At 48.6% G+C, this 27,701-nt stretch overlaps 1 protein-coding gene across 3 annotated transcripts; it reads right to left on the reverse strand.

The window, feature by feature from the left end:
* Positions 1-111: 111 nt before the first annotated feature.
* On the reverse strand, positions 112-27,567 carry SLC47A2 (solute carrier family 47 member 2). Of its 3 annotated transcripts, XM_036032916.1 has the most exons (17): positions 27,377-27,567; positions 26,401-26,502; positions 26,054-26,122; positions 25,247-25,395; positions 24,537-24,579; positions 21,972-22,016; positions 21,647-21,744; positions 21,141-21,238; positions 20,022-20,135; positions 19,131-19,198; positions 18,036-18,144; positions 16,796-16,871; positions 16,320-16,389; positions 5,138-5,270; positions 4,966-5,060; positions 3,447-3,567; positions 112-2,423 (listed from the first exon to the last, which is right to left on the reverse strand). In XM_036032916.1, the coding sequence occupies exons 1-17, from the start codon at positions 27,497-27,499 to the stop codon at positions 2,203-2,205; spliced, it is 1,734 nt and encodes a 577-aa protein (XP_035888809.1). In that variant the 5' UTR covers positions 27,500-27,567; the 3' UTR covers positions 112-2,202. The 3 variants fall into 3 exon arrangements, with proteins under 3 accessions (XP_035888809.1, XP_035888807.1, XP_035888808.1); XM_036032914.1 differs by lacking the exons at positions 26,401-26,502; positions 27,377-27,567 and adding an exon at positions 26,278-26,393; XM_036032915.1 differs by lacking the exon at positions 3,447-3,567 and having other exon boundaries at positions 2,260-2,423; positions 27,377-27,543.
* Between the last annotated feature and the right edge of the window lie 134 nt (positions 27,568-27,701).

Below are 27,701 nucleotides of genomic sequence, written 5' to 3' on the forward strand. Positions count from 1 at the left end.
AGGCAGTTATTTGTCAACTTTAAGTCATGCTTTCCCATTTTAAATTCTTAGCTAAGAAGATAGTTTTCATGTTTTACTTTGTCATTGGCTTTTTGTTACTTGTTTTTTTGTTTCGAGAGTGTGTTTCCTAAAGCTGGGACAGGGAAACAAGGGCGGGCTTGGCGCAGAGGCAGCACCAGGAGAGCCCAGCGCCGCTTTGGCTCCCTTAGTTCTTCAGTGTACCTGTGTAGTAACTAGGCTTTCTCCAACTGCATCCTCTGTGTTCTGGTAATTTAGAATAAATCTATGTATGGTCTTTATAGCTATTCCTGCCACAGAGCTCCTAACATCCTTGGAATTCCTAAGTGACGAGAGTGATAAAGGTGTCTTGTTAACTGTAATGATACGACTTTTGGACAGGACCTAAGGACAGGGTCTAGTTGCCAAGGAAACCTACTTTGTGATTAGTGGGTTGGAACATTCAGTTCCACCCCTGGACCTCAGGGTTGGGGGAGGGATGCTGGAGGTTGAGTTATGTCACCAAGGCCCAATGAGTTGATCTATGCCTACAGAATGAAGGCTTCATAAACCCCAAAGGACAGCGTGTGGAGGGCAGGACCCCAACCCCACACCTGGCCCTGTGCATCGCTTCCAGCTGCCGTCCCTTAGTTATATATTTTTTATAGTGAACTGGTTATCTGTGGTCAGTGAGCCACTGTTAACAAATTGAATGAACCCCAGGAGGGGTTCCTGGACCCTCCAATCTGCAGCTGGTCGGTCAGAAGCACAGGTGACAACCTGGACTTGTGACTGGGGTCTGAAGTTGGAGCTGGGGGTGGGAGAAGGGAGGACAGTCCTGTGGGGCTGAGCCCTTCACCTGTGGGATCTTATGCTGCCTCCAGGTAGACAGGGACAATCAGTGGGTGTCAGAATTGCTGAGTGGTGTGGAGAAAGCACACACCAGAATCGGTGTCAGGATCTTCTCCCCAGGCCCCATTCACTGATCTGACCCCATGAGGTTTTACTTGAAAGTGGTCCCACTGCCCATCTTGCCTCGTGGGGTCTGTCCAGTCTGCTTGCGCATTAAAGGCGCAGCTCGTGTGGAGCCTGTGAAGTGCCAGTGTGGTTCCCAAACTCAGTCAACTGGGGAATACTTTGTCCTCAATACCTGTGAACTGTAGAGCACAGCTGGAGAAACAATATTACTTAGCCATGACCTGTACCTTGGTGTTTTATTTGGTGCTAGAAGCTCACTAATGAAAGGGGTACATCACAGACAAGGACAGAGGCTGAGCAGGAGGCCTGGGATATCTCCACGGGCACTGAAAACACCATGAAGCTGAATTCATAGCATGTTGGTGCTTCAAGACAGGGAGTTAAACTCTGCATTCTTTTTCCTATTGTCCTTGATCAGTAAATCCATTCTCTGTGTTAGTGTGTTTATAGCTATTTATAGCGAAGGCAACTTGGCAGTGGAGGCCAGTCTGCCCTCCACTTGCCATGGAGGTATGTGGGCTGAGATAGCAAGGAGCCCAGAAACGTTCACCAGCCTCAGAAGAGGCATCCTAGGATGTGGCCCAACACTGAGTTCACCTGAGGCCCTGTGGCAGAATGATCTGGGTTTCACTGCCCTCGTTTGTCTCACATTGCTACTGTAAGAATGAGGGCTTCTCAAGGCCGGTGATGGGGGGAATGTCAGTGGGATGAAAGGGTTGGAGGAAAGGCAAGGAAGAGTCTGTGGATAGCCTCCCAGGCTGGGGAGGAGGGGGATGCATCTCACAGTAGGAGTTAGGGGAGCCGGCAACAGATGGGGCTCTCGGCCCACTACCTCCTTTTCCAGAGCTTCCCAAAGGTTTTGTGAACAGACCTGGGCAGAAGACCATGGCTAGGAAATGCATACTTTTTAATGTCATGGTTTTGTTTTGATTTGAAATGTCCAACCTGAAGCTGTTTACATTATTGAATCATAGTGGTGATCCCAGTTTCCTCACTCTTTGGTCAGCTGGTGTCTTCCAAAGGGCAGTCCAGGTCAGAGGAGAGAAAGCCATTTAACCACGACAGGATTGTCAGTCTGCACAATTCAGGCCCCTCTGTCACAGGAGGCACCTGCTGAAGGCCCTTTTCTGAGGACTGGTCCAAAGGGTCCACATGCAGTGGACCTCACTGGTGCTTTGGGAGGGCAGACCTGTGGGGATGCAGTGGAGGCAGCCACCCCTGGCTTCCCTAGTGCCTGTGGGTCAGGATCCTCACGATGAGCCCCGCAGTAAATGTGGCCACTGCCGCCCCCAGAGCGGCCCCTCGGCGGAGGGCCAGCTGTCTCCCTGACAGTCTGCGGGAAGGAGCTGGAAGGGTGTGGGTTGCCTCTGGAGTCCTGAAGAGGTCCACATGGCACTCGGGCCGTGAGTACATCATCAGGGTAATGCCAGGGCTGCTGCTCGTGGCCACTGCAAAGACAAACAGGAGCAAATTCAGCAACGCTGGTGGCAGCGTGAAGATCCTTGGAGGCAGGAAGCCAAAGCTAACTGCCTGGTTGCATGCGTCCTGCTGTGGGACTGGTTAGCTGTGGGACCTCTGCACTTGACAATAAAAATGCCTGTGTGATAGAGACACGTCTGCTATTCTGTAGCAGGGTCAGAGGAGGGGAGCAGGTGGGAGAGCATCTGAAACTGAAGTTGAGAGACAGATGAAGTTAGTTACTGCTAAGAGAGTGGATGGAGCGTGTTCTGTCTCAGCCTTTCCTTGTCAGGACATATGACACATTGAATGTAACTTTCACATATGACTTCAGAATGCATATTAAGTGTTTAGTTGACCGAGCCATTCCCAGAGTCTCAGCTGGCTCATCGTTGCGCCGGTCTGGGCATCCCTGGCTAAGACTCGGCCACTGGGATGACAAAGGGCTTTGGGCTGCATGCTGCAGCCTGGCACTCGGTGCAAGCCCTGAGGCACGAGGGCACCTGTGCCTTGAGTTGCGGCCATCGTTTCATCTCAGAGATACTGGACATAAAGCAGAGGTGCCTGTCTGTCTGACAGGTGCAGAGGGGAGACAGGGGAGGTACCCTGACTCCAGTTAGTGAAGCCAGGCTGACCTGCCCAGACCAGCAGTGGTAGGCCAGGTCGTGGCCTCCTGCCCTGAGCTGGAGCTGAATGGTGAGAACACACTCCAGTCAGATGGGTCCTGGCTCGGATCTGATCTCCTGCCTTTGCCAGTCGAGGGTCGGTGAGGAAGAGGCTGAAGCTCTCAGCCTTGCCTCCTCATCTGACTATGGGGCTATAGCTTGCTGCCTCACTAGGCTAGGGATATGAAGGATGCTAGTGTCCTCTTCCTGGGGCTTACTGTATCATTTTCATGTGGTGAGGATTGGGCTTGCTTGGCTCCCCATCACCTGAGACACGTAGGGCAGCCCGGAGCAGCGTGCCCCTGGCATGTTCACAGGAGCCCCGTGGAAGCGCCCTGGCAGTGTTACCTGAAGATGCAGCAGCTGTGTCAGGCCCAAGCCTGGGGGTCGTGCTCACTTCACTGGCCTCAGTCGCCTCATCCGCCATGCCCGCCTTGCCCTGCTGTGGCAGCCCCATGCGCTTCTGGGCCTAAAGGAGAGAGCTGGCCTGGGTCAGCCTGCCAGCCCTCCCGTTCACTGCTGGCCTTGCTGGGGAAGGCCATCAGGAAGATGTCACTGCTGGTTCAACTGGGAGCCGGACCTGGAATTGGAGGCTCCCACTCCCTCCCCTGTACCTGTAACGTGTGCTCTGCTTGCCTTCCCTGCCCTTCAAGGCGTGTAGGGACACAGCCCCGAGAGGGCGATGTGCTGATGAGATGACCCACACTGGGCACGTGACTGAGGCCCAGTTCTAAGGCCTCTGTATAAGCTCTGAAGATTCTGGCAGGTGGGTGCAGAGTCATCTAGCTGTCACCTCAGACAAGCCTCCTATGTAGGTTCCCTTGCTTGTTGAATTTGCTGCTTGGCAATCTGAAGCGGCTTCCGTCTTTCTGTGCTCTCTCCCTGCCCTCTGCCTACTGGGGGTGGTTTCTGATTACACCCCAGAAGCTCCCTGACTGGATGTCGTGAAGCATCCACCTCCTGCCTTTAAAACATTGCATGCTATGCTAAGTGAAATAAGCCAGGAAGTGAAAGACAAATACCACATGATCTCACCTTTAACAGGAACTTAAACAACAAAACAAACAAGCAAAATATAACCTGACACTGAAATAGACACTGAAATAGAGAACAGGCTGACAGTGACCAGAGGGAAGAGGGGAGGGAATTTTAGGGGGAAAGAGGAAGGGTTTACAGGAACAAGTATAGAGGACACATGGACAAAAACTATGGGGTGTGGAAATGGGAGGTAGGTGGGGAGGACTGGGGGGTGGGCTGGGGTGGGAGTAAAAGAAAACTGTACTTGAACAACAATTAAAATAAGAAATGAAAAATAAAAAACTGCACGCTAAAGCAGAACATGCTCATATACTCGTAGTTGGTGGGTGGGGCATGTGCTTTAAAGTGGTGCTATTTTAAATCCATATTTACCATTACCTTACATGCCGAGATGAACCTGCTCCCCACCTGAGGGCAAAACTGCCCTGCTAGGAATTGGGGTCTTCAAGAAAACACACCCTCTGTGCTCTGCCTTCAGGCTGAGCCAGGCCACTTCTGTGTCTGAGGAGCAAACTTGAGCCTTCCCCAGAGGAGGGTGGACAGAGTAATGTATTACCTCCCCCAAAGTCATGCACACTCCCAGATACACATGGGTTCAGATGGCTGGCCAAGGGCGGTGTTTGGGCATGTGTTTCTCCACAGTCGGAGGGTGTGCAGCTTGCATGGGCACTGTCTGGGTCCAGTTCCAGTGACAGGAGCAGATGTTGAGGCTGTGGCCCCATCCGTCACTGCTGCTGAGGCCTAATGTGCTCGGGGGATTTCCGCTGAGCGGTCACTTTACCTGGTTGGCCAGGTGAGCGTGTCTCCAGGCTAGGGGCTGTAGACTCACCTCTTCTGCAGCTAGCTTCCAGTTTATCCGGGCAGTGTAGGTGACAAAGGCAGCAGCTGCCAGCAGGACGCAGGCCAGCATGCCCAGCCAGAGGCCTATGGGAGACAAGTGACAATGGGGAGAGTGTCCAGGGACAACTCAGGCTCCCCTGACTTTCCCTCTCACCACGTACCCACGATCCCCATTCCCACCAGGAAGGTCAGAACGATGCCTAGTGGGAGTCCGATGACGTAATAGGCGATCGCATTAGCCAGGGCTCCGAAGGCTTGCCTGCCGGTTCCCCTCAGGACTCCACTGTAGACGCACTGGGAGGGAGGCAGAAGGGGGTTAGCAGTGATGAGACAGAGGGTGGTCTAATGTGACAGACACTTTCGAAGCAAGTCCCATCCCATGGCCCACTGTAATCTCATGACACGAGGGTGTGCTTAGCCCCATTTCTTCCAGGAGAAGACTGGGCCAGGGAGGTCAAGCCACTTGCCCAGCATCACACAAAGCAGCTGTGTCTTGAACACAACTGCAGAGCCTCAGCCTGCACCTCCACACCACCACTGCCTCACGAGAGAGTGCAGGTCTGGGAGGCTGGACTAACTCCATACAAAGATGTGATGCATTAGTTTTCTATTTTTGCTGTGGCAAATTGCTGCAAATGGAGTGGCTTATGATGAGACATGTTTATTATTTTGTAGTTGTGGAGATTAGAAGTCCAAAATGGTTTTCACTGAGCTCAAGTCAACACTGCTTCCTTCTGGAGGTCCCAGGGGCAACGTTGTTTCTTTGCCTTTTGAAGCATCTGGAAGCTGCCTGCTTCCCCTGGCTCCCAGTCTCTGACCACAAGGGCCTCGCTGCCCCTCTGCTTCTGTGGTCACATCTCTGACTCTGCCCTGCTCTCTCACTCATGAGGACCCTTGTGATTACTCTGAGCCACCTGAACAATCCAGGAAGGTCTCCATCTGCAGATCCTTCATGACATCTGCAAAATCCTCCTCCCAAACAGCCTACCATTCACAGGCCCCAGGATTAAAACAGGCTTTCTTTGGGCGCCATTGTTCCGCCTACTACATGAAAGTGAAGGGGTTGTCTTATTCCATCCAAGATGGGCAGCCCCTGCCCGCTCTGGAGAAAGTACAGATGCTGCTTTATTTTACCAGTCTCGGCCTCCCAAACTGACCCTAGACCGAATGAACTGAGGGACACAGGCATAGCTCATGCTCTGTCAGCACTGTTGATCAATGGATATGTCATGGTCTTTATTTTGTTACGATGATGAATGTGGAATTTTTGCGGTTTGCTTTTATATGTTGAAGCAAAGACGTTACACATTGGGGGTAGGAGGTGTGTGCCTCTTGAACTTTGAAATATGGTGCACACATTTCTCATTATTATATCATGTCACAGAAGATGAGATTTTGGTTATAAAAAAGACTTCTCCAAAATTATGACTGATATGCTGTGGACCAGTATTCTTACTCCAGAGGGCAGCCTTGCCCTCCAGGAGGTGTTGGCAATGGCTTTGGTTGTAACTGGGGCTGCTATTGCCATCTAGTGGGTGGAGACCGGGGTCCTGCTGAACATCCTACACTGCACAGGGCAGCCCCTCAACAAGGGATGGCCCTGCCCCAAATGCCAGTAGTGTCAAGGTGGAGAGGCCCTTTAGAGCATGGTGATGCACAATAACCATCTCAGTGGCAGTCACAGGAAGGGCCAGTAGCCCCACCAGCCCTAGGTTGTGGATCTATTTCGGAGAAGCAGTGAGCCGGTAGACAGACAGGGACTCAGTGGAGCGCTCCATAAAGTAAAGCAGCAGGTTGGGGGTGGGGAGCTTGGTGAGTTCTCCATGTACCGAAGGTTGGCTGGAGGCTGTGCATAGGTGTAGCAGAGCCTGGAGCAGACCCATGCCACCCACACAGCCCAGATGGTGGAGCTTGTGCTTGGACAGAAGAGATGCAGGGGGACCCAGAAGGAAGTAAAAGCTGGACAGACTTGAAACAACCTGAAGTTGGAAAGTGCCCCCAATCCACATGAGGAGCCTTCAGCAGAAAATGGAAGCCTCCTGCTGATCGGAGATGTCCGAACACCATAGTCAACCACAGTCAGTAACTGGCTGAACACTGAGCTATGCAGACGTAGGAGTGACTCCTAGGAAGCTAAGTGTAAAAATAAACAAGAAAGAAACTAAACAACAAAACTAAGCAGAGATAGCAGCTGCAGACTGGAGGCAGGACTCACAAGAATAGTCCAGGCAAGTGACTAAATGCACAGCAGTGCCTGGGGAAGGGCTGCACGCAACAGACTCCCAGGCGGGCAAGTGCTAGGCTCCAGGCAGGTCTTGGGACAGTTAGAAACACTGCACTCATGCAAAATGTGGTATGTTCTCTGACCACAACAGAATTCAGTTAGAGATGCCTCCCAGAAAGAAATCTGGGAATAACCCAACTATGTGGAAATTAAACAACACACTTCTAAACTCCTGGGTCAAAGGATAACTCACAAGAGAACATTTGAAATATTTTAAACTGAATGAAAAGAAAAAGAACATATCAAAATGTGTTAGATGCAATTAAAGCAATAAGTACTATGGGTGATATGCATAGTTATAAATGCCTACATCAGAAAAGAAGAGAGGTGTCCCGAATCAATAGACTAATATTCCTTTACAAAGAAACTAGTAAAGAAGAGCAAACTAGCTCTGGCCGATGTGGCTCGGTTACTTGGAGCATCATCTCATAAACCAACAGGTTACGGGTTAGATTCCTGGTCAGGGCACATGCCTAGGTTGAGGGGTGTGTGTGTGTCTCTCTCTCCCTTCCTCTGGAATATACACACACACACATTTTTTTTTACTTTTAAAAAAATTGTATTTATTTTTAGAGAGATGGGAAGGGAGGGAGAAAGAGAGGGAGAGAAACATCCATGTGTGAGAGATGTATCAACTGGTTACCTCTCACAACCCCCCGCCTGCAACCCAGGCGTGTGCCCTGATTTGGATTTGATCCAGCGACAACTTTGGTTCACAGGTCAGCACTGAATCCACTGAGCCACACCAGCCAGGGCCATATATATATTTTTTGAAGAAGAAGAAGAAGAGCAAACTACACCTAAATAAAGCAGAAAAATGGGAATAATGACAATTAGAGTGGAAATCATTGACAGACAATAGAAAAACAACAGAGAAAATTACTGAAACCAAAAATTGTAGTTCTTTGGTAAGATCTGAAAAACTGACAAACACTTACCAGGGATTTGACGTTGGTAAGTAAGACCAAGAAAATGAGAAAGTAAAGACACAAATGACCAAAATCAAGAACAAAAAAAGGGGTGTTACTACTGACTAAAGAAAAGGATTGTAAGGGAATATTATGAGCAACTTCATGCCAAGGAACTAGAGAATTTAGTTGAAGTGAATAAGTTCCTAGAAAGACATATATTACCAAAATGAACTCAACAAGAAATAGAAGGTGAATAGACCTATAACAAGTAAATTAATTGAATTAATTTAAAATCTTCTGTCAAAATCTTAGCCTAGATGGCATCATTGGTGAATTCTATCGAATATTTAAAGAAGAAATAATGCCAATTTTTTTACAAACTCAAAAAGCATAAGAGCAGACAATGCTTCCAAAACTATTCTATGAGGCCAATGTTACCCTGATACTAAAGCCAGATCAAGATATTATGATGAAAAGATAAAAATTATAGACGAGTATCCATCATGAATGTAGATGCAAAATCTTTAACAAAATATTAGCAAACCAAGTTCAGCTATATATAGGAAAGATATACACCATGATCAGGGGTGGTTTTCCCAGGAATGCAAGGTACAACAACTGAAAATCAGTATAATTATGCCATATTAATAGAATAAAGGACAAAAACCACGTGATTATCCCAATAGATGCATGAAAGTATTCTTCAAATCCATGAGAAAATGTTTCAGCACACTAGGAGTGGAAGGGCTCTTTCTTAGCCTGATAAAGGGCATTTATCAAAACCCTGCAGATCACATAGTTAATGCTGAAAGACTGCACACTCCCCCAACACTGGGCACAGGCGTACATGAGAGATCTTGCCACTTCCATTCAATATTGCACTGGAGGTTCTAGCCAAAGAAAAGGGGGAGTAAAACTATTTATTCACAAGATGACATGATCCTATAAGTAGAAAAATCTTAAGGAATCCACACACCAAAAAACTAGTAGAATGAGTTTATCCAGGTCACAGGGAAAAAGATCAATAAACAAAGATCAATTATATTTCTATAAACTAGCAATGAACAAGCTAAAAACCAAGAAAAAAGTTCCATTCACAAGGGCATGAAAAAGAACAAAATATTATGGGATAAACTTAACAAAAATAGTGTGAGATCTGTCCACTGACCAGTGGCCTACAAACTATTGCTACATTAGAGAAGGTCTAGCTAACTGGAGAGATGTTCCTGTCCACAGAATGTTAAGATGACATCTCTTCCCAAGGTGCTCTATAGATTCAACATAATTCCTTCCAAAATCCCAGTAGGCTTTTTAGTAGAAATTAAAAGCTGATCCTAAAATACATGAGAAATGTAAAAGATCTACTAGAGCCAAAGCAATAAAAAAAGAAAACAACAAAGTTGGAAAATTCATAATAACTGATTTCAATGCACACTAAAGCTATAGTAATTAAGACAGTGTGATACTGGCACAGGATAGACATATAAATCAATGCAACATAATTGTGAATCTAGAAATACACCAGTACATTTATAACCAATTGATTTTTGACAAAGATGCCAAGAAAATCCACTGGGGAGAGGATAGCCTTGCACATGCCAGTAAATAGTACTGGGACAACTGGACATGGGTAAGCAAAAAGATAAATTTAGATACTTATCTCATACCACACACAAAATGACCTCAAAATAAACCATAAACCTAAGCATAAGAGCTAACACTATAAAATGTCTGGAAGAAATCATAGGAGAAAAATTTTGTGCCCTTGGGTTTGGCAAAGAGTTCTCAGATATGACAGTAAAGCATGAGCCTTAAGAGAAAAGAAATTGAGGCACTGACTATGTTAAGAGTGCAAACTGTTGCAGCTCAAAGGAGACTGGTAAGGAAATGAAAGGCAAGCCACAGCCTGGGCTTGCAAATCATACTTCTGATAAAGAACTTGCATGTAGAACATACAGCGAATTCTTGCAACTCAATAATAAGAAGAAGGTAAATATTGGGTTGCCCATTTAGTTTTTTCTGTAAAATAAAAGACACATTTTTCATTTTCACCAATAACTTCATTGGTTTGGATATTTTGAGTATGTTGGCAGCTATCTCCTGCATGGTATTACGTTGTTTGTTCTCAACCTCTCTATTTGATTGCTATCAACTTCAATTGGTCTACCTGACTGTGGGGCATCATCCAGTGAGAAATCTCCAGCATGAAACTTAGAAAACCACTCTTGACATGTTTGATCACCTTTTCTGCACACAGTACAAATCTTTTTTTGCATTTCAGTTGCACTTTTACCTTTCTTGAAATAATAAAGCATAATATGCTGAAAATGTCACATATTTCCTTCTATCTTCCATATTAAAATGGCTACACAAAAATTCACCAATTTGGGTAAGTTTTTTTTTAATGCACACTGATAGGGCAGCTGTCACCATACAATCTAACAAAATTGTTTCAAATGAAGTTAAAGACAACTAAATACTACCAGACCCATCTTAAAGAAAAAAAGAACCAGTTGAACTTTTTGGCCAGCCCTATATTATTTATGGGTTGAATTGTGTCCCCCAAAAGATGTTCAAGTCTCAGTTTTCAGGACCTGGGAAGGTGACCTTAATTGGAAATAGGGGCTTTGCAGATGATGGAGTGGAAATTAGATCATCAGGGTGGGCCCTAACCCAGAATGACAGATGTTCTTACAAAAAGGGGAAATTTGAACAGAGGTGGACAGGCATGCCCAGAGGAAAACAATGTGGAGAGACACAGGGAGAAGACAGCAATCGAGGAGCCCTCGGGATCCTGGGAGCCAGGGGAGACGCCTTGAACAGATCCTTCCCTGGTGCCTTCAGTGGAAACCCGGTCCTTGAGCTAGGACTTCTGATCTCCAGAACTGGGAGATGACAAATTCTGCTATTTTAAGTCACTCGGCTTTTGGTACTATGCTACAGCAGCCCTAGCAAGCTAAGACAACAAACAACCCAATTTTCAAGTGGGCTAATGACTTGAATAGGCTCTGAAAAAGACATACAAATGGATCGTAAACACACATAAAAAAGGGCTCAACGTTAGCCATCACAGAAATGCACGCTAAACCACAGTGAGAAACCAGTACAGACCCACTAGCATGGCTACAGTGAAAATGAGGGACAATTCCAGAGAGCTATTTTGTGGATATCGACAAACTGATTCTAAAGGTAATGTGGAAAGGCAAAAAACCCCAAATAGCCAACACAATGTTAAAGGAGAACAATGTCAGAGGACCGACACTACTCAACTTCAGGACTTAACTACAAAGCTACGGTAATCACACGGTGTGGTGTTGGCACCATAATAGACAAAACAATCAATGGAGCAGAGCGCTCAGGAATAGACCCGTGCAAACGGGCAACTGATTTTTGACAAGGGAACAAGGCAATTCAATGGAGAAAGGAGGTTTTGTTTTGTTTTGTTGCTGTTGTTGTTTTTGCTAGAAATGGTGTTGGGACAACTGCACATCCACAGGCAAAAAGGATGAATACAGATGCCCCTTGACCTACCTACCCATTGTAAGTTAAAAATATCATAAGTCAAAATGCACTTGATACACCTAATCTACCAAACCTCATATAGCTTAGCCTAGCCTGCCTTAAATGTGCTCAAAACACATTAGCCAAGAGTTGGACAAAATCATCTAATGCCTATTTATAGTAAAGTAGTAAGTATCTCATGTAACTTATATATATAGCTCTCATGCCATTGTAAAATCAAAAACTCATTAACTCAACTATCATAAGTCAGGGGCCACATGTATAGACATGCATCTTATACCTTTCATAAACGGTAAAAGGGAGCATACACCTAAATGCAAAGTACAAAACTGGGAAGCTCCAGGAGATGCTATAAGAGGAAATCTAGGTGAAGGTGATGACTTTTTAGATATGATACCGAAAACATGATCCATGAAAGAAAAAATTGAGAAGTTGGACTTCATTAATGTTAAACACATCTGCTCTGTGAAAGACTTGGTTAAGAAAATGAAAAGAAAAGCCACAGGCTGGCAGAAAATTCTTTGCAAAACCCACATCTGATGGACTGGTATTCAAAATATACAAAAATTCTTAAAACAACAACAAAAAAAACAACCCAATTTAAAAATGGATAAAAGATCTGAACAGACACCTCACCAAAGAAGATACACTGACAACAGATAAGCATATGAAAAGATGCTTTACATCACATGTCCTCAGGGAACTGCAAATTACAACAATGAGGCACCACTACACACCTATCAGAATAGCTAAAGTCTCAAATACTGACGGCACCAAATGCTGATGAGGAGGTGGAGCAACAGGAATTCTCGCAGCTGATGGGGAAACAAAATGGTACAGCCAGTTTGAAAAACAGATGTGCATTTTCTTACATAGCTAAAAATATAATAACAGTACCATACTCTTTAATAATTATGCTCCCAAGTATGGGCAGAAAGAGTTGAAAACTATGTTTGCACAAAAACCTGCACAAGAATGTTTATAGCTTTATTCGTGATTGCCAAAACTTAGAAGCCATGGAGATGTCCTTCAATGGATGAGTGGATAAACTGCAGTCCATCCAGACAATGGAATATTGGTGCTGAAAAGAAATGAGTTCTCAAGCTATGAATAGGCGAGGGGGAACTTTAAGTGCATGCTGCTAAGTGAAAGTAGCCGATCTGAAAATGTTACATACATTACAATTTCAACTATAAGACATCTCCAGAATGCAAAACATGGAGACAGTAAAAATATCAGGGACTGCCATGGGTTCAGGGAGGGGGTCCCCAGGGCTAAGGGGAGAAATGAGTGTGTAGTACACAGAGGAGTTCTATGTAATGAGGTTATTCCTATACTATAATAGTGGGTACACTTCATTACATATTTGTCAAAACCCATAGAATGTACAACCAAGAGCTGAACCCTAATGTGAACCATGGACTTCAGTTAATAATAACACATCAATAGTCTTTCATCAATTCTATAAACATGCCGTACTAACATAACTGTTGATAATAGAGAAAATTGAGGGGAGGGAGGTGGTTTATGGTCATAAAGAGAAAAACCACAGGCCAAAAAAGGCAGCACTTGGGCTAAAACCCATGAGAGCAAACTTAGATTTCACACTTGATCTAGGTGCAGTCTCAGCTTCTCCCAGAAATATAATCTTAATCGACCAGTCTGGAATTTTCTGATCAATCTGGAAAGGTCATCTGTCACAGGAGCCCTCTCCATCCCCCACAGAAAGGAGAGGCAACCCGCATGATAACAACCCTGCCCTTCTCTTCCCCTGAGGAAAAGATGTCTGGGGCCCAGAAATAATCCTTTCTTTTCTTTTGATCTATATCCTTGCCTCACCCTTTTCCTATAAAAACCTTCCATTTTGTCCAACCCCTCTGAGCACCCTTCTCATTGCTAGATGGGATGCTGCCTTCATGAATCACTTAATAAATCCAACTAGATTTCAGCGTAGCTCAGTGGGTTGAGCTCGGGCTGCGAACCAAAGTGTTGCAGGTTCGATTCCCAGTCAGGGTACATTCCTGGGTTGCAGGCCATGACCCCCAGCAACCACACATTGATGTTTCTCTCTCTCTCTCTCTTTCTCCCTCCCTCCCCTCTCTGAAAATAAATAAATAAAGTCTTAAAAAAAATCCTTAAAAATAAAAAAAAAAAATAAATCCAACTAGATTTCAAATAGAATTTGTTTTTTAACAATGGAAACTCTAATTTTTTTTGCCCTATTTTTCTGTGAACCGAAAACTGCTCTTAAAAATAAAACCTGTAACTTCTTTAAAAGACAGACAATGCCAAGATTTGGCAAAGAAGCAGCAAAGGTAGAATTCTCACATACTGTTGGTAGGGATGTAACATGGTAGAGCTGAGATGGGTATGTTGTGAACAGCTGTGATCCATCAAAGCTACGAGAGCTGTCAAGAAGGTAGAAGATCACCCCACATCAGATGTATGGCTTAATACCAGCAGAGACCAGTTTCATCCAACAAGGCAACTAATTTTACCTAACGGTCACCCCAGCCTCATTATACGCTCATTGTAATGTATTAGCATGCTAATCAACACACCTGGCACCTTTCCTGATCAGAAATGAAAAGTCTACATAGAAGGACAGAAATTGGCCAACAGAGACCCTCTGAGAAATCTCCACCCCTTTTCCAGGAAGACCCTGAATATTTCTCACCCTTATTGAATACCCTACATCTCCCTTGCTTAAATGAACCTCAAAAAGGAAGCAAATTCTGCTAAAGGTGTGGGGGCGCTTCTCTGTCTGTGGAGTAACCCACTCTCTGTCTCAATGCTTCACTAACAAACTCTCTTCCACTTCAAATTCTGTGCTGGCTATAGTTCGGATTCTTTCCTGCATGAAGCCAAGAACCCACAGTCATGCCTGGACCCTCAGGTCCCTGGACCCCCACAATGCCTGCATCACAGCCACTTTGGGAAACACTTTGGCAGTTTCTCAGAAAGTTAAACATAAACTAATCATTCAACCCAACAATTCAACTCCTAGGACTCTCCCAAGAGGAAGGAAAACATACATCCACAGAAAGACTTGTACAAGACTGTTCCCAGCAGCCTTAGTCATAATAGCCAAAAAACGAGAAACAACCCACATGTTCACCAACTGATGAATGGATGAGCAAATGTGTTACATCCACACAATGGACTGTTATTTGGTCATAAGAAGGACTGAAGTCCTGAAAAATGCTGCTGCATGGATAAGCCTCAAACACGTTATCCTAAGAGAAAAGGGGCAGTCACAAAAGACTATGTATGATTTCCTTTGTAAGAAATGTTCAGAAAAGGCAAGGCTCACACACCCAGAAAGCACATCAGCGGGCTGCCTGGGGCTGGCCAGGGACTGACTGCAGAACACGCCCCTGGAAATCCGGGGGGTTGATGGAAAGATTCTAAAGCCGGATTGCAGCAATGGTGGCACACCTCTGAGTTTATTTAAAATCATTAAATTACTCACTTAAAATGCATGAATTTTATAGTATATAAATTATAACTCAATAAAAGAACAAAATAAAAATAAGGTTAGTGGAAAACATGAATTAAGAATAATGTCAACATAGATAGGCAGAAAGACAATAGAATGCAGATACATGAGCTCTCAGGCCCCTTATGACTGGCAGCTGTCAGTTTGTCTCCAAGCTCCTGGACAGAGCCAGCAGAGAAGTGCTGCCCACCGGAGAAGGAAGCATACTTCGTTTCTTGAGAACCGCAAAGCTGTTCCCAATCATTATCAGTGGTCAGGAGAAAAGACATGAATAGTATCCTAACAGCATCCCGAAGAAAGCAATAATAGATTCCATAAGATAGTTTCTTTCAATGTTCCATGATAAAAACTACGGTATGATGACAGAACACAGCCCAGGGGAAGCAGTTCCGCCGAGGCTGAGAGCATGTGTTCCGAGTGTGTCTCCTGAATGCCCAGCTAGATCCCAAGGTGAATTCTAGAATATGTAGCGGACTGGATAGTATGCCCTGAGTCCTATGGGAAAACCCCCATAAATACAATTTCAGTGGGTTATTTTTTTGAGTGCAGGAGCTCTGTGTCACTACTTAAGCCCACACATCCTACATAGAGCTGTTGGATGTTATGTAAGGGATGCATTCCTGAAGGACTCACTCAACCCAGGATGCAAAGGAGAGGACACTGGATTTCAAATCTGGCGTATAAAGTGAGACTTCAGTATTTTCTTTTTTTATGCCATGCTTTTAAAAACTCACGTAATTCAAATCTGCACTAAATGGGATCTGTCCTTTCATGGTCAAAGGGACAGAAAATTCAAGTCACTCTGTATTCTGGGTTCACTCCCTTTCTCAGGAATGTCCCTATGCCCTAGCCCCAGGGCAGGGTTGCTGTTGAGCTCCTGCCAGTCAGGGGCACCAGTCAGTGTCCGTGGCCCTGCTCATAAGGAACAAGGAAGGAAGAGGATTTGAGAGTTTGCACTGGTGCAATTTTTCAGTGCTCTGCTAATCTGTACTCGTCTTCTGGGCTGCTGGAATTGCAGAAGGCAAGGGGGAGTCACTATTGTGAATACAAATAGAGCTGACATGAGCAAATACTTTGGGCATTTACTGTGAGGCCTCAGGAAGGGCAGGCGCATCAGCAGTACTCACACAGATGCCCTCAAAGAGCTGAAAGACGATGTAAATGGGCAAGACCTTGCTCACCAGGGCGATGGCTTCTCTGCAGAAGAACAGAAAAGAGCGTTCATTGGGAGCACGAAGACATGACTATATTCCTAGGGACCCAGCTATATCCCTTTAGTACACCATCTCCCCAAAATGTTGGGAATTGAGGTCGCTGCCCCTCACGCGCCCGACACCCCTAGCCCTGGGTTTCTGCATGTCTGTGGGTCTTCCTAAGCTCCAGAAGAGCCCCAGTTTTGTGCTGCCCCTCGACAAGCATCTTGTCTCTTGACGAGCAGGAGGTGGAGGCCCTGGCCTGCAGCACAAGCACAGACACTGGCCTCCTCTCTGTGAGGACAACACCAGGACCGAGCCAGGCGTGTGACAAATCTCTGAGGACTGAGGGCTGGCGGCAAGTCCCTCTGACATCTCCCAGAAGTCAGTGAAGAAAACCGATTACCTACTCATCATTGGTAAAAATATACCCCAGTTTATTTCTGAGGATGCTCAACAGGGCACTGATAACCAGCGAGATGCCAACTGAAAGAAACAAAAGAGCATTTGGCTAAAAACAACCCACGGCAGGTGGGGGGCTAGATGGGGGAGTTCCTGCCCCGGTGAGTACAAGTCAGCCCCACCCTCAGCACCAATGTCCCCTGCTTTAGAGTAATTCATTTGGACTATGGCATTCTTTTGCCATCCTGTAGAAAGGACTACATATAAAATGCCTTTCTTGTCCTGGCTAGTGTAGCTCAGTTGGTTGCAGCATTGTCCCACAGACCAAAAGTTTGTGGGTTCAATTCCTGGTTAGGGCACCTACCCAGGTTGTGGGTTCGATCCCTGATCAGGGCACAGATGACTATACCATGGTTAAGGTTTAGATGAGAAGGCAACCAATTGATGTTTCTCTCTCACATTGATGTTTATTTCTTTCTTTCTCTACCCCTTCCCCTCTCTCTAAAAGCAATGAAAAAAATTTCCTTGGGTGAGGATTTTTTTCTTAATGTTAAAATGCCTTTCTTCCCATGATTCTCAAAGTAGGGTTTCCTAGACTAGGAGCAACAGGAGTACCTGGTAACATGTTAGAAATGTAGAATCTCAGATCCCCATCCCCAACCTGCTGAGCCAGAAACTCCACCTGGTGAGGCCAGGCAATCTGTGGTTTTTGCCCCGGTTTCCAGGGGACTGCAGAGCATGCAGAAGCCCAAGAACTGCTGCTCTCCATCAAGGAGCTGATCTGGACCCTGTCAGCCTCGGGAAGCAGAGAGCCTTGGTGGAGGACATAAGACTGGTTCCTTCTGAGCGTAGGATGCCCAGGTCCTAAGCTCCTAGGGATGCTGGGAGGGCAACCTTGCAGAGAACCCTGGGCAGCTGGCAAGCAAGGATCAGGGAAGAGGAGCCTTCAAAGGGTCACACTAAGGGGAGTGGCAGTGTGAGCTGTCCCTGCAAGGGCCCAGGAGCCCCAGCAACAGAGAAGGAGAGAAGGGACATGTCAGGCAAGGGAGGCATTTGCTGCTCACTGGGTCGAGGGCTGGGGCACCATCCACTCATTGGCAGGCACTGCTCTGGGCCCAAATGCAGGTATTGCAGGTTTGGAAGGTAAACCTGTCCACTCCCACAGCTAGCCCTGCCTCCCACAGGCCTGGCTCTCCCCTGGCTTTCCAAGCCCTGCCCCCCACCCACCCAAGAGAGGACTCCACCCACCTACACAGAGCACGCCTGAGACAGCTGATCTTTTTGCCTGCACAGTGTCTGAAGCTCCCAGGAACATCCCTACTCGGACACAGACTGAGATGCTGAGCCCCATTGGAACCTGGGAACAGGGGAAGGAGGCACTGTCAGTGGAGCCAGCCTCTGCCCCATGGCAGGCAACTACTGTGCCAGAAGGAGGCCCCGGGCTGGCAATGGCCCTGTGGCCCAGGTCCTGGTGCAAGAGGGCAGGAGGTCAGTGTGAGCCCAGGGAGGCCCTGGAGAGGAGAGGGTGTTCATGGCTGCTGGAAACAGGGGGTGGCATCTGAGGTTGGGAGATGGATGGGGACACCCCAGGTGAGCCAGCCAGCCCCCCATCCACTCCATCCATTCCGTTAAACATCACAGGCAGACTGGCTACAGCCAAAATTGCTGTGTAAATGAATTTTTTAAAGGTGAATATGGCTTTAAGTATGCCAGAAAAGCTCCATTTAAGGAAAAAAAAAAGTGTGTTTTTTTCTTAAATGGAAAAAATTGGTAAAAATAAGAATCTGTAAAAATAAGAATCACCTTGTAAATGAGTTTTGTAACTGTAGACATTTGTGAATCCTTTGCTTAGACAGGGGCTCACAGATTACATGCCCCCAGGAGCCTGGCAGATTTTTACGTGAGTGACAAGGGACAGCCCATGCTGCTGTAGGGAAAGAAGGGCCTGGGGACTGAGTGGGAGAAGAGCAATGCCCCACCAGGGTATGCTGTCACCCAGCTCTCTCCAAAGGGGGTGCAGGAACAAGGGCCCACCACTAGGCAGAATGTCCATTTTTCAAGAAAATGCAAAAATCCAGATGATGATGTGAAATCTCCCAGTTTTTAAATGGTGTTAATTAGGTCCAAAAAATTGTAGCATCATATGAGCTCAGTGTTACCTGCAGGGCGGAGGCTGCGGGTTGCCTGAGTGTGAGTATGCAGGGCCTGGGCCTGCTGGTGGGCATGGGAAGTCGGGGAGGGACCCCAGGAGTGGCAGCCTGCCCCCTTCCCACAATGCCCCCAGGGCAGTGGGGGGTGTGGGCCAGGGTGGTGGGCGTGGCAAAGGCAGCCCCAGAGCCTCACCATGTAGATGACTGTGGCCACCTCGTAGAGAATAGCCTGGGCCGAGAGGTCCAGCACGCTGCGCAGGCCTGTGGGAGAGAGTAAGGGGCCCTGGGCTGACAGAACACCCCTCTGCTCAGGAGGCCAAGGGTAAATGATTTTGAAGAGCAGATTCATTACAAAAATGTTCCTGCAGCTCAGTGGATTGAGTGCGGGCTGGGAACCAAAGTGTCCCAGGTTCGATTCCCAGCCAGGGTACATTCCTGGGTTGCAGGCCATAACCCCCAGCAACCACACATTGATGTTTCTCTCTCTCTCTCTCTCTCTCTCCCTTCCTTTCCTCCCTACAAATAAATAAATAAAATCTTAAAAAAAAATGTTCCTGCTTGGCCTTCAGCCTTCTAGGAAAATCCTGCCCAGTTATAGAATTTGCTGCAGGCTGTTTCCCGGTGTGGTTTGTCTTTCAAGCTGAACTCCTTGAAGGATATGGCATGGCATGAAAAGAGCTAGCCCGGGACCAGGAAACCCAAGTTCAGGTCTCTGCTCTGCCACTGTGTGACTCTGGACAGTCTCTCTTGTTCTTGGGGTTTGGTTTTCCTATCTGTAAAGAGGGCAGCATTTGGATGAGAAGGTCTCTGGGGTGACTGCAGCACTGGCCTTGAGTTGACTGGGCACCAAATACCCACACCTGCCCCACCCACTCATGCCTGCCTGCTGGTCCCTTCAACCTCCCCTCCCCCACTGGCTCCACCACCTCTGCTGGGGCGCTGTGGCAGTGCCTTCTGGGAGCTCACAGAAGGATGGGGAGGTGAGTGAGCAATGGACCTAACCTGGGCCTGGGCCAGCCCCGGAGGGGGCTTCTGAGCTGGGGGAGCTGCCCACAGGGCCTCCTGGTCCTGCTCGTCCACATACCCATGAGGAAGCTCCAGATCTCGTAGGCCCACCACTCGATGCACAGCATAAGCATGCTGGGGACGGCCAAGCGGAAGAAGGGGCCCCAGTCCTGCAGGCACTGGATGGACCAGCCTAGGAACAGAATCTCTGAGAGCTGAGCAGCAGTGCCCCTATGAGCCTACCTTCTGCCCACTCCTGGGCTCAGCTCAGCAGGTCCAGCCACTTGGTATTGTACACAGAGCATGCCAGCTGGTCCAGTGCAGGTGGGGGATGGGGGTGGGGGGCAGAGACAGGGCACCAGTTCCCTTGGCCAGTGCCATGGAGCAGCTCAGGACAGGAGCCTCAGGCACAGCAGGGCTTCCCGCTGGGCTTGTGACACCACAGGACCGTGGGCAAGGATGCTGCCCTTTCTGGGCTCTGTTTCATCATCTGAAAATTTGAGTTATCCTTGCCTTGCCTCCCTGGAAGGGTTGTTGGGAGGACAGCACAAGCTCAAGGATGCAGAAGGATGCTACAGGCAGAGGGCAGTGAAGACTGGAGAGGGCTCCACCCTACAGGACTCCCTGGGGGCCCCAGGGCTGCTCCTTCAATGCCTGGGAACAGAGCCCACAGGTTACAGAGCCAGGCTTCTGGAGGCAGGAAAGCTCGGAGCCTGAAGCCTGGGAGGAGACAAGCATGGAGTCCAGCCCCCACCATGGACCATCTTTGGGGCCAATTACTTAACCTCTCTCTGCCTCAATTTCCTCCATGTAAATAAAATAGAATAATAACGTGTCATGAGTACCAGGTGTCCAGGCACTAAGGCCATGGCTGACACCTGGAATTTTACCTGTGTTCTTACTCTAATTGTCATCCTGGCATCAAGGAGCCAGCAGACAGCTCCCTGGGCCTGTCTCCAGCAGGGCTCCACACTGTGGCACATGGCATGAGGGGACCCTGGGACTTGGGGGTGGGAGTTCTGAGGGATGGAGCAAAGGGAAGGGGTCCCCCCACCCCCCGAAGGAAACAGAGGCAGGTGGGGGATGGGGCTTCTCCCATAGGATTCCAGCTGAGCCCTCTTCTTGCCAAAGGAGCACCCTGTGCCTGGACTGGCCTGCCTGATGCTCTGCACCCCCGAAAGTAGGGCAGTCTCCCCACCTGCCCACGTAGCCACGTGTAGCTTTTTCAGCATGATGTAGAGGAACAGGAAGATCATCTGCACAATGTGGGCGACGGTGCTGGCATAAGCAGAGCCCCTGGGGAAGCCGGGAAAGCAGAGCTGGACCTGGGCCAGCTCTGTCCCTGGGGAAGGTGCTCCCGTGCAGGAGCCCGCAGGGCATGGAGGGACACAGGCAAGGCTCGCTCAGCAGCTGGTCCCGGTGCTGGCCCCGCCCAGGAGCCACTGACGCTGCCGGCACCACGACCACCCTATCCTGCCAGGCACCCCTCTCAGCCTCTCATAGAAGGCAGGCACACCGTTGGGGAGGGGTCCCTCTCTCTTTGGTGGCAAGTCCCCATCAAGTTCCTCAGGACACCCCACTTCTGGATGGTGCGAGTAGCCTCCACGAGAGAGACAAGGATGATAACTGGCCTGCCCCAGTGAGGGGTGGGGAACTTGGTGGGCAGTGTTCCCCGACTGGGCCTCTGCAGCCCACTGGCCTCACCTGACCCCCAGGTCCAGCACAGAAACCAGGATGTAGTTGGCCAAGCCATTGATGCCGTTGCCCACGATGCCACTGAGGACTTGGGGCCAGACGATTCCCTGAAATAAATGAAAACTGGCCTTGCTGAGGGGTGGACAGGACCAGGGGAGTGTGGATGAGCGTGAGCACATCTAGGACACATTCAGCTCCTCACTGGCCCCTGTACCAGAGTGCAGGACATGCCACTGCGGATTCACAGGTGGTGCAGAGGGGAGACAGCCCCAGGCACCCCTCCCCACTGGAACAGAGCGGTGTGCTGGCCACCCCTCCAGCCAGGGCCCTGTACCTGATTTTGCAAATATTTTGCCAGCAGGTTGTAAAGAAAAACCACCTGTATAAAATAAAATATATACACACAAATTAACAACAACTACTAAAAAACAACCAGATGAACATTAACAGATATTTCTTAGATACCTGAGTTTCGGGGCAATTACTTCATCAAAGTATGTCTGACACCCAGCAGGTAGGCTTCACCTGGGTGTGCGCTTGGCCCTACCTATGGGAGAGAGGACCCTAAGGGCCCCGCTGGGCCACAGCGGGAGGTGAGCAGGCAGGGAGCGCTGGCTCAGAGAGCAAGCACTTCAGAGGCCTGTGCAGGAGGCAGGGCCCAGCAGGGTTTCTGGCTGCCAACCCTGGCCTTCCATCAGCTTAGGAGGGCTGCGCAGGGGGCCGTGCACAGGACACGCCAGAGCCCAAGCCCATGGGTTGTGACCACCCCAGGGTCTGGCTACTGCCCTTCTGTACTCTGTCAAAGCCATCCTGTCCCCTCCCTTCCCTTAGCCCTCTGCTTCTTTTTTAGTGTAGCACAGGGGTTAAGAGCACGAAGCTAGAACTACACTGCCTGAGTTTAAATACTGGTTCTACCTCTTAGGGGCTGTGTGATTCCAGGCAAATTACATAACCTCTCTTGCCTGTTTCCTCATCTGTAATGAGTATAATAATGTGTGAATGTGTGTATACTTAATATTTATACATATACATATATGTGTGTAAAGTGCTCACAGAACAGTATTTGGCATATTTAAGCATTCCAAGTGTTAGATAAGCATTGTGTAAGTATTTTTATTGTTAATTAAATTTTGCAGCTGCATTTTGTGGGAGGGACTTGCTTCATTTGATAAAGGAGTTGCCACAGTGATAACTTTATAGGTGTTTTCCTGCCCTGGCACAAAGGCCCCATTGGACAAGGTACCATCATCTCTGTCTGAAGAACCAAAACATGGTTTCCATGGAGCTGGCCAGGCCCCAAAGAGGTCAGGACACTGGGATTTCAGTGTGGGTGTAGCCGGGGATCACCCTGCCAGACCTGGGCACCTTTTAGTGCAATCTGAAGTCACATGACCTATTCCCTTCCCAGGTCTCTCCTCCAGAGCTTCGCCCCCTGGTGCCTGGGAGGTCACAGGGGTGCTGAAGTTCCAGAGACAGAAGACAACTCCAGCTGGCAAGACCATGACTGATTCAGAACTGCCCGAGAGTAAGTGATGTGTCACCAAGCTTGGACAAATCTAATAGTGGGTGGTGGATTCCAGAGTAGATGTACAGACCACTGGGTCAGGCCGGAAATCTCAGGAACTGCCCCAAGTGGACACACTGCTTATTTAGTACTCTGTAAACTCATGGAGAAGAGAAAGAAGGGAATAGTCAATAGTTAGTCTTAGAAAGAGTTCATTAAGTAGATTAAAGTCTTAGATATAAAAATGGAAACCATAAAAAGATTCAAAGAGAATATGGTAAATTTTAGATAATATTGATATGAGTTAAGTGTTTTTAAGCTCATCAAAGACAGATATAAAGAATAAGTTAGGTTATGGACTGTTACATATACATTAAAAATTCTTTAAGTCAAATATATCAAAAAATTAAAAGGCAAGTGACAAACTGAAAAGTGTTTGCAACATATATGACGAAGGGTTAAGCTATTATTTAACATGTTGTTATAATTAGAGAAAGATTACCCCACTAAAATAAGCAAAGGGTATATAAACAATTCACAGAAGAAAAACAAATGATCAATAAATACATGAAAAAATGTTCAACTACATTGGCAATAAAATACATGTTAAAACTACTTCTAATTGGAAAACATTAATAATAATGCTCTGCTGATGAGGGCGTTGCTAGTGGGAGTACAACTGGTACAAATTGGTATCAAAAGCCATTGACAGAATGAGTCTAATTCCAATAATGCATCTTTAGGAAATTATCACAAATGTTCACAAAATTTTTCTATAAGAATGATTATTTATATTAGCGACTATTGGAAACAACCTGAACACCTAACATGTAGAGATTGGTTAATAAGTCATGGCACAATAGGATGCTATGTAGCCTTTGAAATGGCTGTTATGTGAGCTATTTAATCATGTCAAGAGACTAATGACATATTTGAAAGGGAAAAAGCAGATTATAATGCAATATACACACACTGGCCTCATTTCAAACGGGGTGTGTGTGTGCGCTTGAAACTACAACTCATGAATAGAAGTAATCTGAAAAGAGAACCTATGTTCTCTCTGGGTGGTAGGATTATAGGTGATTTGGAATTTTTCTTCCCCAGGCTTTCTACAGTTTCTCCAATAAATGGTTTTCTAACCAGAAAAACACATTCTGTTACTTTTTAAAAGGCCGGTCTGCACCGGCGAGAAGGGGAACTTCTCTCCCACCCCTCCAAGCATCCTCGCTGCACAGAGGAAGTCGCTGCAGGGCCATCACCCTCCCCAGCGGGAGTGGGGGTGGAGGGGGGAGGGTGTGGCGGGGGGCGGGTGTGGCGGGGGGCAAATGGGAAGGCAGAAAGCCGGAACCCGGAGAGGGCGCCTGCACGCGCCGGGCTGGCAGGCAGCGCGCTTACCGGAAGTGACGGTATGGCGATCAGCACGTACTCCTGGGTCAGCCTGCAAAAGGAGCGTAAGCTGACCGGCGCCCCTTGTCAGGGGGGCTGGGGGGGGGGGGGGTCGCGTTGTAGGAACTCGGGTTCGAGGACAGGCTTCCCCAGGCCCCCGGGCAGGTCTCGGCCCACACCCGGGAGCTTCAGTAAGTAGTAGGGGAGGTGCCAGGAGGAGGAAACAAGGACCCAACCTCAGGGGCCTCATAACTAGGGACCTTAAATTTGGAGTAAAATGTGGTAAGGGGGTAAAAAAGTTCTCTCTTTTCAAGAAATAACCAAATGAAGTGCACATAATATAAAATGAGCAAGGCACTCCTCTGAGGGACCTTTCTAATAATAAACCGTGTAATTCATCAGAAATTGTCTCGGTTCTCTTTCTCCTTTCTGGAATGTGGGGTGGTGCCCTCGTCATTTTTTCTAAAATGTCGGTGAAGCTCCAACTAGTGCTGGGACACAGACGGAAATACCGTGCAAATCCTCGTCTTGCTCTTCGCTGTAAATTAAAACTGGCCGTTCGTCTGCTCTCTGCTGGTCACAGCTAGATCACCGCACTGCGCGGAGGAATCCCCAAACCTAAGCCTGAACCTCCCGGCGCTTACGACTGATTGCGGGGCCTGTAGGGGGGCTTCTTTGGGGGCTCTTTCCCCAGCTTCCCAGCAGGAGCCAGGCGGTACCTGGACACGTCTGGGTCCTGCCCGAGGAGCAGTAGAATCTGCTGGGTGTTGAGGAAGAGTGCCCAGCAGGGGAAGCAGCAGAGAAGCAGGAGGAGCACTCCCCTCTGGAGGATGTCGCCCACCTGCGTCTTGTTGGGGCTGCCGAAGCTCTGCAAAACAGCAGTCTGCGCTGAGCCCCTCCTCCGTCCCCGGGTGCCTGGCCGGCAGTGCCAGAGCGGTTGGATGGCTCCTGCATGCAGTAGGCACCATGCAGTGCCCTCAGAGGCAGAGGTTTGGCAGCCTCTGCAGGGATTCAGCCAGCTCACAGAATTACGGCAGCAGCTATTTACAGAGTACCAACCTGTCTACCCACTGCCCCCAGTTCCCCAAGCCTCCTGGTGAGGAAAGTATTATTTCCCCACATCACAGTGGAGGCAAACGAGGCTCCGAGAGCACTGCCAAGTCACCCTGCTAGGAAGTGGCAGCCAGGGCCAACCCAGGTTCCTAGGTCTACTGTAGGCCAAGAACTCTGGGTCCCTGAGGGCAAGGGGTCCCATGTATGCACCCTCAGCATTTGAGCAGGGCAGAGAACTGCCCCTGCCCCTTTCTTTCCAGGATTCTCTCGCCTGCCTATCCAGACTCTTTCAAAGGGGAGGGTCCAGTCTCCCGACAGCACCTGATCTTCAGGGGCTGCGTGGACTGAAGACAGCTGCCCCATCGGGTTCAGGGAGCATTGAGGGGCTTGGGAGGGGGTCCCCAACCCCCACCATTTCTGCAGCAGTTGAGGGATTGGCTCTGGTCCTGCCTAGCTCTAGGAGGCTCACCTACCTGGGACATCAAGGTGTCACATGCTGAGGAAAAGCCGAATCCTATGGAAACTCCGCAAACATTGACAAACTGAAGCCACACAGAAGAGAACACAGGGGTTGTCAGGCAGAGCCCAAGGAGGGGACCCTGCATGTGGGGCAAGTTCACCGAGCAACAGCTGTGATGTGCATCTGAGCCAGACACCCCCTTCTGCTGGGGTCCTGCCCGCATGTGCTGTGTCCCACCTTGTGACAGCCTCAGGTCCCAGCTGTGAATGCAGCTGTCAGCCCTCAGGCAGTATTTTCTCCCTGGAACCCTGGGGGAGGAGCCCGGGAGGGACAGTCCTACACAGTCCTGGCTGTACTCACGGCCACTGCCAGGGTCACCGATGCCAGCTCCACTTTGCCCAGATGCCCGCAGAACGCCGAGCTCACGACATAGATCATGAAGGACAGCACCTGGAACAGGACCTGGAGGGGGCAGCCTGGGTCAGGGGTGCTGCTCCGCACGCCTCAGCCTGCTGCCCGGCATTCACACTGGTGATCTGCATCAGCCACCAGGTACGTGGCCCAAGAATGTGGCTGAGGCTGACACAGCAACCAGGGCTGGGAGATAGTGACCTGAGTGCTGCTCCTCCTGCATTGGCAGCAGCCTGTTAACCCCAGGTGGCCGTTCCCCTGCCTGACCATGCAGGAATGCACAGGGACACCTGCTCAGAGCCTGGGATCCTGAGCCCAGCGCAGGCATCCAGTCCTGCAGTGATGTCGTTACTGTAACCTTTTGGCCAGGCCACACACAAATAGAGAAGAGGAGGGATAAAATCCATCAAAAGCTTAGCAATGGATATGCCCAGGTGGTGAGATTGGAGATGAATTTCTTTCTTCTTTACAATTTTTATTTTGTCTAAAACTTTTACAGGGAGCACATATCTATTAGCTTTTCTGGTCAGAACAAAATGTACCTAAAGCCATTTTTCTTTGGCAATAAAAAGGGCAGAGGGCCCATTCTTCCCTGCAAACGCCTCTTTGGGGAGATCTGTAGGCTCCCACATCAATGGATCCCACATCACCTGTCATCATGAGATGTTTCAATCCCACCTTCCTGTAGGATTCTGAAGGAGGATACACCAGTCCCTGCTGAGCATGGCCAGGTCCCACAGGCCCCCACCCCGGCACTGTCCAGGGACACTTGTCCTGCTGTCACCTGCTCTGGGCAGCAGCTCCAGGTGCAGTCTGAACACAGTCAATGTGGGAAGTTCCTGGGACAGGGCTATGAGCCACCCCGACACACCCCAAATGGTGCCTGGCCAGCCGCTAGCACCCAGCCTCACCTCCGCCTCCTTACCAGGGGTCCGGACAGGACAAAGAGCTTCCATGCCTCAGCCCTAAAGCCCACGGGGACCAGCCTGCAGAGGGCAGGGCCACGGCCCCCTTGGTCCGGCGGAACTGTGTCCTGGAGACTGTCCATTCCAAGCTTTCTGCTTGCTGCCCACCTGCACGCCTGAGCACTCCCACAGGCAACCTTGGCCGGCCGCAGCCCGTGTTGCCCTGTGCCCTGGCTAATGAGTAAGCATGGGGGGCAGGGGTGGAGGGTCTGCCTTGCCTCCCTGGACAGCCTGCTGGCTCCAGCCACAGGAGGAGACAGCATAGAGCCCTGAACACGTGGAAGT

Source organism: Phyllostomus discolor, chromosome 8 (genome assembly GCF_004126475.2).
Source record: "Phyllostomus discolor isolate MPI-MPIP mPhyDis1 chromosome 8, mPhyDis1.pri.v3, whole genome shotgun sequence".
In the NCBI taxonomy this organism is placed as follows: Eukaryota; Metazoa; Chordata; class Mammalia; order Chiroptera; family Phyllostomidae; genus Phyllostomus; species Phyllostomus discolor.

What these genes read in the sequence shown, in the direction of transcription:
- SLC47A2 (XM_036032916.1), bottom strand. Translation starts at nt 27,499, where the DNA reads ATGGACAGTCTCCAGGACACAGTTCCGCCGGACCAAGGGGGCCGTGGC. An exon ending in TATATTTTTACCAATGATGA is followed by an intron (nt 16,390 to 16,795) that starts GTAGGTAATCGG and finishes GTTCTTCTGCAG; the next exon opens with AGAAGCCATCGCCCTGGTGA. An exon ending in GGTGGGAATGGGGATCGTGG is followed by an intron (nt 5,061 to 5,137) that starts GTACGTGGTGAG and finishes TGTCTCCCATAG; the next exon opens with GCCTCTGGCTGGGCATGCTG.